The sequence below is a fragment of the Budorcas taxicolor genome, chromosome 11, assembly GCF_023091745.1.
Source record: "Budorcas taxicolor isolate Tak-1 chromosome 11, Takin1.1, whole genome shotgun sequence".
Lineage (NCBI taxonomy): Eukaryota > Metazoa > Chordata > Mammalia > Artiodactyla > Bovidae > Budorcas > Budorcas taxicolor.
This window is the reverse complement of record NC_068920.1, coordinates 55,319,039-55,333,133: the sequence shown is the minus strand read 5'-3', so window position 1 is coordinate 55,333,133 and position 14,095 is coordinate 55,319,039. Positions and strand designations below refer to the sequence as shown.

At 38.9% G+C, this 14,095-nt stretch overlaps 1 protein-coding gene across 1 annotated transcript in view; it reads left to right on the top strand.

Annotated features, from left to right (window-relative positions):
* COL21A1 (collagen type XXI alpha 1 chain) overlaps window positions 1–14,095 on the top strand; it is a 169,406-nt gene that overhangs the window by 335 nt on the left and 154,976 nt on the right. Inside the window, exon 2 of the mRNA XM_052648985.1 lies at window positions 8,008–8,559. Coding sequence (XP_052504945.1) covers window positions 8,008–8,559 — 552 coding nt within the window. The remainder of the gene's footprint in view (window positions 1–8,007; window positions 8,560–14,095) is intronic.

Here is a 14,095-nt window from a genome sequence, read left to right as displayed (position 1 = left end):
TGATATGCAGATAAAGTACCTACTCACAGGATTGATTATCAGGACCATCCTGTGAACTTATCTCATAGAGATAACAAGATAATCTATGTAAATAACATAGGCATATAAATTCCCTTCTCCAATGGCAAGCCACTTCAGTATTCTTGCCTTGAGAACCCCATGAACACTATGAAAAGGCAAAATGATAGGATACCAAAAGAGGAACTCCCCAGGTCATTGCTGCTGTTGCTGCTGCTAAGTCGCTTCAGTTGTGTCTGACTCTGTGCGACCCCAGAGAAGGCAGCCCACCAGGCTCCCCCATCCCTGGGATTCTCCAGGCAAGAACACTGGAGTGGGTTGCCATTTCCTTCTCCAATGCATGAAAGTGAAAAGTGAAAGTGAAGTCGCTCAGTCGTGTCCAACTCTTCTCGACCCCATGGACTGCAGCCTACCAGGCTCCTCTGTTCATGGGATTAGGTGCCCAATATGCTACTGGAGATCAGTGGAGAAATAACTCCAGAAAGAATGAAGGGACGGAGCCAAAGCAAAAACAATATCCAGTTGTGGATTTCACTGGTGATAGAAGCAAGATCCGATGATGTAAAGAGCAATATTGCATAGGAACCTGGAATGTCAGGTCCATGAATCAAGGCAAATTGGAAGTGGTCAAACAAGAGATGGCGAGAGTGAATGTTGACATTCTAGGAATAAGAGAACTAAAATGGACTAGAATGGGTGAATTTAACTCAGATGACCATTATATCTACTACTGCGGGCAGGAATCCCTCAGAAGAAATGGAGTAGCCATCATGGTCAACAAAAGAGTCTGAAATGCAGTACTTGGATGCAATCTCAAAAACGACAGAATGATCTCTGTTCGTCTCCAAGGCAAACCATTCAATATCACAGTAATCGAAGTCTATGCCCCAACCAGTAATGCTGAAGAAGCTGAAGCTGAATGGTTCTATGAAGACCTACAAGACCTTTTAGAACTAACATCCAAAAAAGATGTCCTTTTCATTATAGGGGACTGGAATGCAAAAGTAGGAAGTCAAGAACACCTGGAGTAACAGGCAAATTTGGCCTTGGAATGCAGAATGAAGCAGGGCAAAGACTAGTAGAGTTTTGCCAAGAAAATGCACTGGACATAGCAAACACCCTCTTCCAACAACACAAGAGAAGACTCTACACATGGACATCACCAGATGGTCAACACTGAAATCAGATTGATTATATTTTTTACAGCCAAAGATGGAGAAGCTCTATACAGTCAACAAAAAAAAGGCCAGGAGCTGACTGTGGCTCAGATCATGAACTCCTTATTACCAAATTCAGACTCAAATTGAAGAAAGTAGGGAAAACCACTATATCATTCTGGTATGACCTAAATCAAATCCCTTATGATTATACAGTGGAAGTGAGAAATAGATTTAAGGGACTAGATCTGATAGATAGAGTGCCTGATGAACTATGGAATGAGGTTCATGACATTGTACAGGAGACATGGATCAAGACCATCCGCATGGAAAAGAAGTGCAAAAAAGCAAAATGGCTGCCTGGGGAGGCCTTAAAAATAGCTGTGAAAAGAAGAGAGGCAAAAGGCAAAGGAGAAAAGGAAAGATATAAGCGTCTGAATGCAGAGTTCCAAAGAATAGCAAGAAGAGATAAGGAAGACTTCTTCAGTGATCAATGAAAAGAAATAGAGGAAAAGAACAGAATGGGAAAGACTAGAGATCTCTTCAAGAAAATTAGAGATACTAAGGGAACATTTCATGCAAAGATGGGCTCAATGAAGGACAGAAATGGTCTGGACCTGACAGAAGCAGAAGATATTAAGAAGAGGTGGCAAGAATACACAGAAGAACTGTACAAAAAAGATCTTCATGACCCAGATAATCATGATGATGTGATCACTAATCTAGAGCCAGACATCTTGGAATGTGAAGTCAAGTGGGCCTTAGAAAGCATCGCTACGAACAAAGCTAGTGGAGGTGATGGAATTCCAGTTGAGCTGTTTCAAATCCTGAAAGACAATGCTGTGAAAGTGCTGCACTCAATATGCCAGAAAATTTGGAAAACTCAGCAGTGGCCACAGGACTTGAAAAGGTCAGTTTTCATTCCAATTCCAAAGAAAGGCAATGCCAAAGAATGCTCAAACTACCACACAATTGCACTCATCTCACATGCTAGTAAAGTCATGCTCAAAATTCTCCAAGCCAGGCTTCAGCAATACATGAACCATGAACTCCCTGATGTTCAAGCTGGTTTTAGAAAAGGCAGAGGAACCAGAAATCGAATTGCCAACATCCGCTGGATCATGGAAAAAGCAAGAAAGTTCCAGAAAAACATCTATTTCTGCTTTATTGACTATGCCAAAGCCTTTGACTGTGTGGATCACAGTACACTGTGGAAAACTCTTCAAGAGATGGGACTACCAGATCACCTAACCTGCCTCTTGAGAAATCTATATGCAGGTCAAGAAGCAACAGTTAGAACTGGACATGGAACAACAGACTGGTTCCCAATAGTAAAAGGAGTACGTCAAGGCTGTATATTGTCACCCTGCTTATTTAACTTCTATGCAGAGTACATCATGAAATGCTGGACTGGAAGAAACACAAGCTGGAATCAAGACTGCCGGGAGAAATATCAATAACCTCAGATATGCAGATGACACCACCCTTATGGCAGAAAGTGAAGAGGAACTCAAAAGCCTCTTGATGAAAGTGAAAGAGGAGAGTGAAAAAGTTGGCCTAAATCTCAACATTCAGAAAACGAAGTTCATGGCATCTGGTCCCATCACTTCATGGGAAACAGATGGGAAAACAGTGGAAACAGTGTCAAAGTTTATTTTTTGGGCTCCAAAATCACTGCAGATGGTGACTGCAGCCATGAAATTAAAAGATGCTTACTCCTTGGAAGAAAAGTTATGACCAACCTAGACAGTATGTTCAAAAGTAGAGACATTACTTTGCCGACTAAGGTCCATCTAGTCAAGGCTATGGTTTTTCCTGTGGTCATGTATGGATGTGAGAGTTGGACTGTGAAGAAAGCTGAGCACTGAAGAATTGATGCTTTTGAACTGTGGTGTTGGAGAAGACTCTTGAGAGTCCCTTGGACTGCAAGGAGATCCAACCAGTCCATTCTGAAGGAGATCAGCCCTGGGATTTCTTTGGAAGGAATGATGCTAAAGCTGAAGCTCCAGTACTTTGGCCACCTCATGCGAAGAGTTGACTCATTGGAAAAAACTCTGATGCTGGGAGGGATTGGGAGCAGGAGGAGAAGGGGACGACAGAGGATGAGATGGCTGGACACCATCACGGACTCAATGGACGTGAGTTTGAGTGAACTCTGGGAGATGGTGATGGACAGGGAGGCCTGGCGTGCTAGGATTCATGGGGTCGCAAAGAGTCGGACATGACTGAGCGACTGAACTGAACTGAACTGAGTGACAGCTCAGTGTGTTGACTCTTATTCTGATTGCCTGTAGGAAAGCTTGCATGGGAGAAGGAAAGCTGGATTTTGTTTGTTTGTCGACCGAACCTTGGGGCATGTGGGATCTTAGTTCCCTGACAAGAGACTGAATCTGCTCCCCTGCAGTGGGAGGTGGAGTCTTAACCACTGCACCACTAGGGAAGTCCCAAATGCTGCTAATTGTACTTCTGCTATCCAGGTCATCTTTTACAGACATCCTAGCATACAGACTGAGGAAACCAGAGTTGAAAGAGACACATATACCCCAACGTTCATTGCAGCACTGTTTACAGTAACTAGGACATGGAAGCAACCTAGATATCTGGCTGCAGATGAATGTATAAAGAAGTTGTGGTACATATACACAATGGAATATTACTCAGCTATAAAAAAGAACACATTTGAGTCAGTTCTAATGAAGTGGATGAATCTGGAGCCTATTATACAGAGTGAAATAAGTGGGAAAGAGAAATAGCAATACAGTATATTAACAAATATATATGGGATTAAGAAAGACAGTGACAATGATCCTATATGCAAGGGAGCAAAAAAGTCACAGATGTAGAGAACAGACTATTGGATTATCTGGGAGAAGGCGAGGGTGGGATGATATGACAGAAAAGCATTGAAACATATATATTACCATATGTGAAACAGATGATCAGTGCAAGTTGGATGCCTGAAGCAGGGCACTCAAAGCCGGTGCTTTGGGACAACCCAGAGGGATGGGGTGGGGAGGGTGGTGGGAGGGGGTCCAGGTTAGCGGGGAGGTGCATGTGCTCCCATAGCTGATTTGTGTCAATGTGTGGCAGGGGCCACCAGAGTGTTGTGAAGTGATTGTCCTCCAATTAAAATAAATAAATAAAAATTTTTAAAAAGTGTGTTTATATTCATATTTTAAAACTCATAAATATAAACTCTCTTTATAAATGAATTAGTGTTCCTCTAAGAGTAGAAAACAGGTTTGGCAACTTGATTCAACTTGACTTAAAATTTATTAAAACAATATCATTTAATGTTTGCAGAACACTTTCATAGTTCACTCCACCCAAGCATTCCATGAGGTAGACACCCTTTGTTTTTTGAGTGGGAAAAGAAATTCATAAATGGCATGGGCTTTGCACAGTGTCATACATCTGGTTAGAGCTGCAGCTCATATTTGAACCCAGCTTTTCATCTTCAGTGGGCTTCCCTGGGGGCTCAGATGGTAAAGAATCTGCCTGCTATGCAGGAAACCTGGGCTCAATCCCTGGGTCAGGAAGATCCCCTGGAGAAGGAAACAGCAACCCACTCCAGTATTCTTGCCTGAAGAATTCCATGGACAGAGGAGCCTGGGGCGGAGTGGGGCTACAGTCCATGGGATCGCAAAGAGTCAGACATGACTAAGCGACTAACACCAACACTTTTGTCTTCAATGAATTCCTTTCCTGTGACTCTGGTGATCCAGCCTCTCTTACAAGGGGATCTCTCAGAGTGCTCTTCCATCTGTGGTTTATAAATGGCAGCACTTGCTTTTGTGTCTGTCCTCTTGGGTAATCTTGCAGATATGAAATATAGGCCCCATGGCTCTGGACTGGAGTAGAAATGGCCAAGAATAACCCTGTACAAGTTTATGACCACTGAATCAAGTGATACACAAACACTCACAGTTCCAGGCACAACGCGCTTCAGAGCATCAGAGAAGGGCGACCTCGAAGAGCCAGCAAACACAGCCTTCCTGTCCTGTCTCTCCCTCAAAACACCAATAAATGCGTAACCCTGTCATCCTCATCCACCTTCCAAAGATAGCAGGAGAGCTGAGTTCCCTTGGGTTGGACAATTTGTCTCTGGGCAGAATCCCATTTCCTCAGTACCTGCCCTGAAGTCTGGCGACAGTCCCCATGACAGAGGTTACTGAAAGAGTGTCCTTCACACCCCTCTGCATGGCGACACCACCTCATCTGGGTAAAATCACACAACTTAAAATTTGTATCTCACTACCTTGACTCACTTCCTCCTTTTCCAAATCATCGTTTCCAAGGGCATGGCATCCTTGTCCTGTGGGCCATAAGCAATAGTATTTTTGCTGCCTTAAGTGCAAAAGTTAGAGAAGCAGGCAGCAAGTGCGGCTCTTCCACCCTGTCCTCTCTGTCAACCGCAGAATCACCGGGACAAACCAATGTGTCTACAGGGCTGGGTCTGTCTCTCACCTCCTGAACTTTGCCCTTGCTTCCTTCTGAGTAGAATGTCCTCCTCTTGACCTAGATAAAACTGCTTTCTGATCTCAGGTTGCCTGTCTGCTTTCCCACAGAACCACCCCTGACTTTCCATAGTTAGGGTGCCACCTCCTCCTGTATGTTCTCATAATTCTTTTACTTTCTCTAACTAGCTCGTTGTCTGTCTTACTAGGCTGGGAGCTTTTAGAGATATCTCAGGTGTGTTTGAAGCCAGTCAGTCCCTAGAGAGCAGGTATTCACTATAAACACACTGAAAGAATGAAATAGGGTTAAAAGCGTGTTGTATACTGTGGGAAAGAGAGTTAAGAAAGTTTTTGTTTTTTGTTCTTTTCACGTGTGTACATCTGGGTATAACTTGTACCACAGATAGTCTTTTTTCTTGATAGAACTCAAAGATGTGCTGATTTCACATGATTCCTGGTATCTTAATAAGTCTTTATTTTTATGGAGAGAGGAATGGCTTTACCTCTTTGCACTAGACTCACTTCACACGAGGAATGTTTTGCTACATAAGTGGCTGAAGATGAGTGATCAGACCTTTAAACGTTCATTCTGTGTGTAGTACACAAATGGCTGCTTTCATGATCTTGGTTCATATAAATTTTCTCAACTGTATCAAGAATGTGTGTGCCTTTGCTGGCTAGGTGAGTCCTGAAGTTGGCAGAAAGTTTGTTTTTAGTTCCTTTCCCCATTCATTGGTTTATATGTATTTTTATAAATATTTCAGATTAGCATTTAACTAAACATATTTCATTGATAATGATGTTAGTGTATAGCTGAAAATGATGCATTTATTTATTAAAATATTTTGTGGTTTCATTTATTCTCTGGAGAAATAGAATAAAACGTTGCTTTATAACAATACCTGCCCCTACAAAGAGATATCTAGATGTCATATTCATATGCAGTGTCCATTTTTTTTTAATCTATCATTTAAAAAGATTTTTTTAATTTTAATTGGAGGATAATTGCTTTACAATGTTGTGTTGGTTTCTGCCGTACGTTCATATGAGTCAGTCATAGGTATGCATGTTACCCCTCCCTCTTGAACCTCTCTGCCAACTCCCATCCCATCCCAGCCCTCTAGGTTGTCATAGGTCACCGGGTTTGAGCTCCCTGCATCATACAGCAAATTCCCACTGGTTATCTGTTTGACATATGGTAATTGTAAATATAAATGTACACAAATGGTAAATGTACATATGTTCTGATGCTATTCTCTCAATCTGTCCCACCCTTTCCTTCCTCTACTGTGCCTACAAGTCTGTTCTCTATGTCCATGTCTGCACTGAAAATGAAAGTGCAAGTCGCTCAGTCGTGTCTGACTCTTTGCGACTCCATGGACTGGCCTGCCAGGCTCCTCTGTCCATGGGATTCTCCAGGCAAGAACACTGGAGTGGGTAGCCTTTCCCTTCTCCAAGGGATCCTGCCAACCCAGGGAACAAACCAAGATCTCCAGCACTGAAGTCAGATCTTTGCCGCCTGAGCCTCCAGGGAAGCCCTCCAGGTCTGCCGTCAATGCTGCCCTGCAAACTGGGTCGTCAGCACCGTCTTTCCAGATCCCATTTATATGCATTAATATATGGCTTTTGTTTTTCTCCTTCTGACTTCACTGTGTATAATAGGCTCCAGGTTCATCCAGCTCATCAGGACTAACTCAAGTGTGTTCCTTTACATGACTGAGTAATGTTCCATTGTGTATATGTACCACAACTTCTTTATCCATTCATCTGTCAATGGACATCTAGGTTGCTTCCATGTCCTAGCTATTGGAAACAGTGCTGCAATGAACACTGGGGTACATGTGTCTTTTTCAGTTATGGTTTCCTCTGAGTATATGCCCAATAGTGTGATTGTTGGGTTATATGGAAGTTTTATTCCTAGTTTTTCAAGGAATCTCCATACTATTCTCCGTAGTGGGCTCTATCGATTTACATTCCCACCAACAATGCAAGCATCCATTTTTTAATGTCTGATGTTAAAGCTGATTCATTCATTAATCGTTAAGATAATTCAAAAATATCAACAAAAATCATGGCCCTCATTTATAAAGAATTTTCAACAAGTTAAACAGTGTGTCATATTAATCTTCACAAAACTCTTATAAACTGCTTACTGTATCTTTTACTTTAAAAATTTTCAGTTTTATTGAGGTATTCAATATAATTGATATATAAAATTGTACAATATTTAAGGTATACACTGTGATGACTTTATATACATATACATTGTGAAAGGATTCCCCAATCTGGTTAATTAAAAATTCATGTATTTGAAACCTTCCTCTTTTTGTTCTTTCTGTAACACATGTACTCTGATGATTTTCTTTCTCACTTAGGTTGTCGTACTGCTCCGACAGATTTAGTTTTCATCTTGGATGGCTCTTACAGTGTTGGCCCAGAAAACTTTGAAATAGTGAAAAAGTGGCTTGTCAATATCACCAAGAACTTTGATATAGGACCAAAGTTTATTCAGGTTGGAGTGGTCCAGTACAGTGACTACCCTGTCCTGGAGCTCCCCCTGGGGAGCCACGAGTCGGGAGAGAGCTTGATGGCGGCCATGGAGTCAATACATTACTTGGGAGGAAACACGCGGACTGGAAAGGCCATCCAGTTTGCCCTTGATTACCTTTTTGCCAAGTCCTCACGATTTCTGACCAAGATAGCAGTAGTTCTTACGGACGGTAAATCCCAAGATGAAGTCAAGAATGCTGCAGAAGCAGCAAGAGATAGTAGAATAACGTTATTTGCCATTGGTGTTGGGTCAGAAACAGAAGAGGCAGAACTTAGAGCTATTGCCAACAAGCCTTCATCCACCTATGTGTTTTATGTGGAAGACTACATTGCAATATCCAAAATAAGGGAGGTGATGAAGCAGAAACTTTGTGAAGGTAAGCCTTAATATAATGTGGAAACAAGTAAGAATGACAGTTTCTACAGTTTTTTATAACCTGTTCATTTGCAGTGGGGGAGATGGTTATATTCAATGTCAGATGAGTCAAGTCAGAACTGAAGTGAGCACATATTTCTGTGTTAGAGTTATTCTGGATAAATTTTGTTTTGGGGAACAATTGCTTTCTTGTAAAATCTGCAGTCGGAGGATATAATATTTTGTGATTTTTGTGTGTGTGTTTTCCTTTCAGATACGATGTGTTTATTGTGGAGGTCATAGAAAGTTAAGATACATAAAGAATGAAAATATATGTAAATCATATATTATTATATCACTCCTGTTAGCAAGGTTTCTGCCTTTTTCATTCTAGTCTTTTTTGATTTCAGAGTGTTTGAGAGTTTATTCATGTGCCTAAATAAGGATGTGGTGTGTGTGTGTGTGTGTGTGTGTGTGTGCCCTTAGTCTCTCAGTTGTGTCTGACTCTTTGTGACCCCATGGACTGTAGCCTGCCAAGCTCCTCTGTCCATGGGATTCTCCAGGCAAGAATATTGGAGTGGGTAGCCATTACCTTCTCCAGGGGATCTTCCCAATCCAAGGATCAAACCCAAGTGTCCTGCATTGCAAGTGAATTCTTTATTGTCTGAGCCACTTGGGAAGACTGCCTAAATAAGGATAATATTGTATAAATAATTTCATACTCTCTTTTCATATTATTTATTCTATATTACTATAAGTATGATTTTACTCTTTTAATATTATAGCATATAATCTTTTAAGATTATTTATTTAAATTTTCTCCATTTTTGTATAGTTGGTTTATTCCTAAGTTTTTCTAATACAAATAACTGAATATTCCAGGACCTAATTGTGAATGGGAATTAAAGAAAACAGAAAACAAATATCAAATTGCTAACATTTTTAAAACTTTTGAAGAGTCTTAAAAACTTCACTTGAGAAAAACAAACTCCCACGAGCAATGAGGAAACTTTTGAAAATATAGTGCTTGCTAGTCTATTAATTATGTTTACATCATTCCATAAAATACTGGAGTTAATTAAATTTACATCATCCTGTAAAATATGGGAAAGTTCCAGATTTTGGTAAATATTAAACCTTTTAGAGTACAGACATGCTTGTGTTCATGTTATTTGGGGGAAGAATAGTTTATTCATATCATTTATTTTTAATATTATAGGCACTTAATGTGCCATCTACCCAAAATCATATTCATGCAAATCGAAATGTTTTTTCCCAGTTTACTTACAAACAATCTAAAAATTGTTTGGTTCACTTTTGATAGAAAAATTTCTACATGATTGTGACTTAGAAACAATTTGTTTATTTTTTTTGTATTTGAGGAGACTGTGGTAGAGAAAAATACTTCAAAGTTTTTAGATTATCTACTAATATTTTAAGAAACCACTTCAAAACAGCATAGAAAATTAAGTATTTTCTATAATAAAACTTTTTAAAAAGGTACTAATAAGTAAATACAAATGCTCAGTACAGTTATTCGTTTCATGATTCTGTAACAGCAAGACTGTGTTGACTTTTATTGTGTTGAACAGGTCAAAGGAATTTAGGTTTTTAATGTGTTGTTGGATTAGTTAGAAATCTTTCACTTTGAAGTTAGGTATACTTCATTATTAAAATAGACTTTCCATGGTAAAATTACACTTACCATTCATTTTAATCCTAAAATATAAATTTGATTAAATATTTCTGTTTAGTATTTGCTTCATAGCCTTTTCCTGAAGATCTGTATTTTCATAAATGCATTCTCTGTATTTAAATTTTTAAAAATACACATGAAAGAGTAGCTGTGTGTAAAGGGGTAAAGCTTCTTTCAGCTAAAATGTCTGATCTGTAAAAAAAAAATCAGATTTGAAATCTTGCCAAATATTTCTTCATCCACATTCAGAAAAAGAATGTAAGTAATGTCTGTGTCTATTCAGTTCACATATTCACTGTACAATAGACATCTTTTAAAATGTACATTTTGAAGTTGTACTTGTGGAAGATATGAGTTTTTTTGCACTTGACATTTCATACTGTATTACACATTGTGATTAATGCACTAAATTAATGCACTGCTGTATTGCAGCAGCCTCAAATTATATATATTTATTATATAATTAACATTATATATGTTCGATTATTTGACTAACTCACCTTTTCTTTGAGAAATAGTTAACTTCTATTTTGAGGTGTTTAGCATATAGGGTTGTTCCCTTTTATATTCTACTGTTCTTGATCCAGGATGAACAAAATATTATCCAACTCTTTGTTCCCCTATAGATTATTTCGTATTCGTGAATCTGCTATTTCCTTGAAGGTGTATTGTTCAATATGTTCCTTATTTCAAGACCACCTAAAAGTGATGGAAAAATGATTTCTTTATATATTGGAGGGTATTTCTTTCAACTTGGGCTTAGTTTGTCCTTTTTTAGTTCTTTTGCCTTGTAAAGGTAGGTTGTTTATTTGAGATCTTTATTATTTTTATTGCTATGAATGTCCTTCTCAGTACTGCTTTTGCTGCATGCCATATGTTTTGGTATGTAGTATTTTACGGTTTGTTTGTATCAAGATATCTGCTGTCGAATAAGTCAAATCCTTATTTGACTTAAGGATTGTTCAAGAGTGTATTAATTTACACATATTCGTGAATTTTCCAGTTTTCTTCCTTGCATATTAATAAAAATATTAATAAAATAAAATAATAAAATTATTTTAATATCATTCAGTTGTGGTTGGAAAATATACCTGGTATGATTTCAATCTTCTTAAATTTGTTAAGGCTTATTTATTTTTTTATTTTTAACCTAACATGTTACCTATCCTGAAGACTTTCATCTGTGCTTGAGAAGAATGTGTATTCTGCTGCTGTGGCCATGATGGGGGTAGGCAGTGTGTTCTATATATGCCTATTAGATTCATTTGCCCTAGAGTGTTGTTCAAGTTCTTTTGTTTTGTTGACCTTCTGTCTGAATATTCTATTCATTATTAAAACTGGAACATTGAAATCCCTTTCTGTTATTGGGTTGCTGTCTACCCTTTCAGTTTTGTCAATGTTAGCCTCATATGTTTGGGTGCTGTAATGTTGATTGCATATATATTTACAATTCATATGTTTCACTGGCAAATTAACCAATTTTTATTATATATATATATACATATATATATAATGGGTTTCCCTAGTGGCTCAGATGGTAAAGTGTCTGTCTGCAATGCAGGAGACCCAGGTTTGATCCCTGGGTTGTGAAGATCCCCTGGAGAAGGAAATGGCAGCCCACTCCAGTATTCTTGCCTGGAAAACCCCATGGACCGCGGAGCCTGGTAGGTTACCGTCCATGAGGTTGCAAAAAGTCAGACACAACTGAGCGACTTCACTTTCACTTCCACTTAATGTCCTTCCTTGTCTCTTTTGAGAGATTTTTGACTTAAAGTCCATTTTGTCACCGTTTTTGTTCTCTTTTGGTAAACTTTTGTATGGAGTATCTTTTTTCCATCCCTTTATCCCTTTACTTTTATCCTATGTGTGTCCTTAATTCTAAAGTAAATTTCTTATAGACAGCATGGATCTTATTTTTTAAAATCCATTTAGCTACTGTATGCCTTTTATTGGGGATTTTAATTAATTCACATCTGAATAACTACTGATAGGGATTGATTCTTTTTTGTTTTATTGATTTTTGTAGTGACATGCAAATTCCTTTTTAATTTACTTTTGTATATTTTCTATAGGTAGTTTGTTTGGGGTTACTATGTAACACAAGCATGGCTACTCAGTCATTTCTGACTCTTTGCAACCCTATGGACTGTAGCACGCTAGTTTCCTCTGATAGAGAAAACATCATATAGTTATAGCAATCTATTTTAATAACTTCAAAACTCTATTTTTCATTTTTTCTGCCCCCTTTACACTTTTTAATGATACCACAAATTATATCATCTTAAACTGTGTATCCATCAATATATTTTCACAGTTTTCTATATCAGAATTAAAAGTGATTTAAATACCACTGTTACAGTGTTACAGTATTCTGAATATGTCTCTATATTTACCTTTACCAGCAAATTTTATACTTTCCAGTGCTTTTGTGTTGCTGCTTAATATCCTTTCAATTTGAAGGGCCTCCCTAGTATTTCTTGTTAGGCAGCCCTAGTGGTGCTGAGCTTTTTCTTAATCTAGAAAAGTATTTATTTTTCTATCTATTTTGAATGACAGGTTTGCCGGGTATGTTATTTTCGGTTGGCAGTTTTTTTGTCAGATAACATACCTCTCTTTCTTCAGGGTCAGTATCTGGAGAGTTATTATGTTCCTTTGATTGAGTCATATATCTCATAGTTTTGTGTTGAGATTTGCACATTTGAAAAAGCAATCACTTTTCCCAGTCTTTACCAACAGGCTTTGCCCAGTGGAAGTCCCTCAGCAATCTACCTGGCTAGAGATTTTGAAACCATTTTTGGAGGGATATGATTTCTTTGGGACTGTGTAAGCAATTTGTTAATTAGTGAGACAGGTTTCTTTTTCAGAAACTCATAATCTTTCACTCCATTTGGTATCTTCCTGTAACACTTCAAGTCCTCTAGTTTTACAGATTCCCCCCTTTCCTTGTTCTTAGTGGCCACTAGGTGTCCAGGAGTGCTGGCTCCTTGTCAGCATCATTAGTCAGGTGGGACCAATATCATTCCCTCAGGCAGCCCTGTGAAAAGCTGGGATGCTGAATACATCTCCACTATTTTCTCTCCTGAGGGAGAAGCTTCAAGTCATGTGTCTTCTCCTGACCATGCAGAGCCATGTCACAACAAGCCACCCTCACACTCTTATTTGTTCTCTGTAGTCCCCAGGCATTCAATTGATTCTGGTTCCATCAGTGCTGCAAATGAGTCAAGACAGAAACCAGTCTCTCTGTCTCTCCAGTCTCTCCGTCTCTCCAGTCTCTCTGAAAGCTGGAGCATTAGATGCATGCTCCATTTTTCTTTCTTCCTCACTGGGGAGTCATTATAAGCAAGGGCATCTCTCTTGGCACTTATTTGTGTCATCCTGGAGAGGGAACTGATGTGCCAGGGTGAAATCACTCTTATTGCCTACTTTAAGATGTTATTCTTATTTTTGTGCTCATCTGGGGAACTTCAACTTCCTGACTTGAATATGGAGTGTTCATAAAGGTATTTTGGCCCATATATCATTGTTAAATCAGCATTTCAGTTAGGGAATGGTTGTCGTGACTTTCTATTCTGCTATCTTGCTGACATCATTCTTCTGTTGTTTTCGTGAGTCAGCCAAGCATGGCCTTGATGCAATAGAATGAGGAGAGAAAAGAAAGTGATTTCTCCTTGTGCTTTGGAAAGTACCAACCTTAAGTATCTACAAGGGCTTCCAATAGCTTGTGGTTTGAAGGACTTAGTTTCAGGAACTGTATTTTGATTCAGGTGAGCTGAACTCACCTGTGCACAGAAGACAGTTCAAAGAGCAGGACCTGGAGACAGCCTGTGTATTCTTACCATTCCTTTTTCCACCATCGTGATTC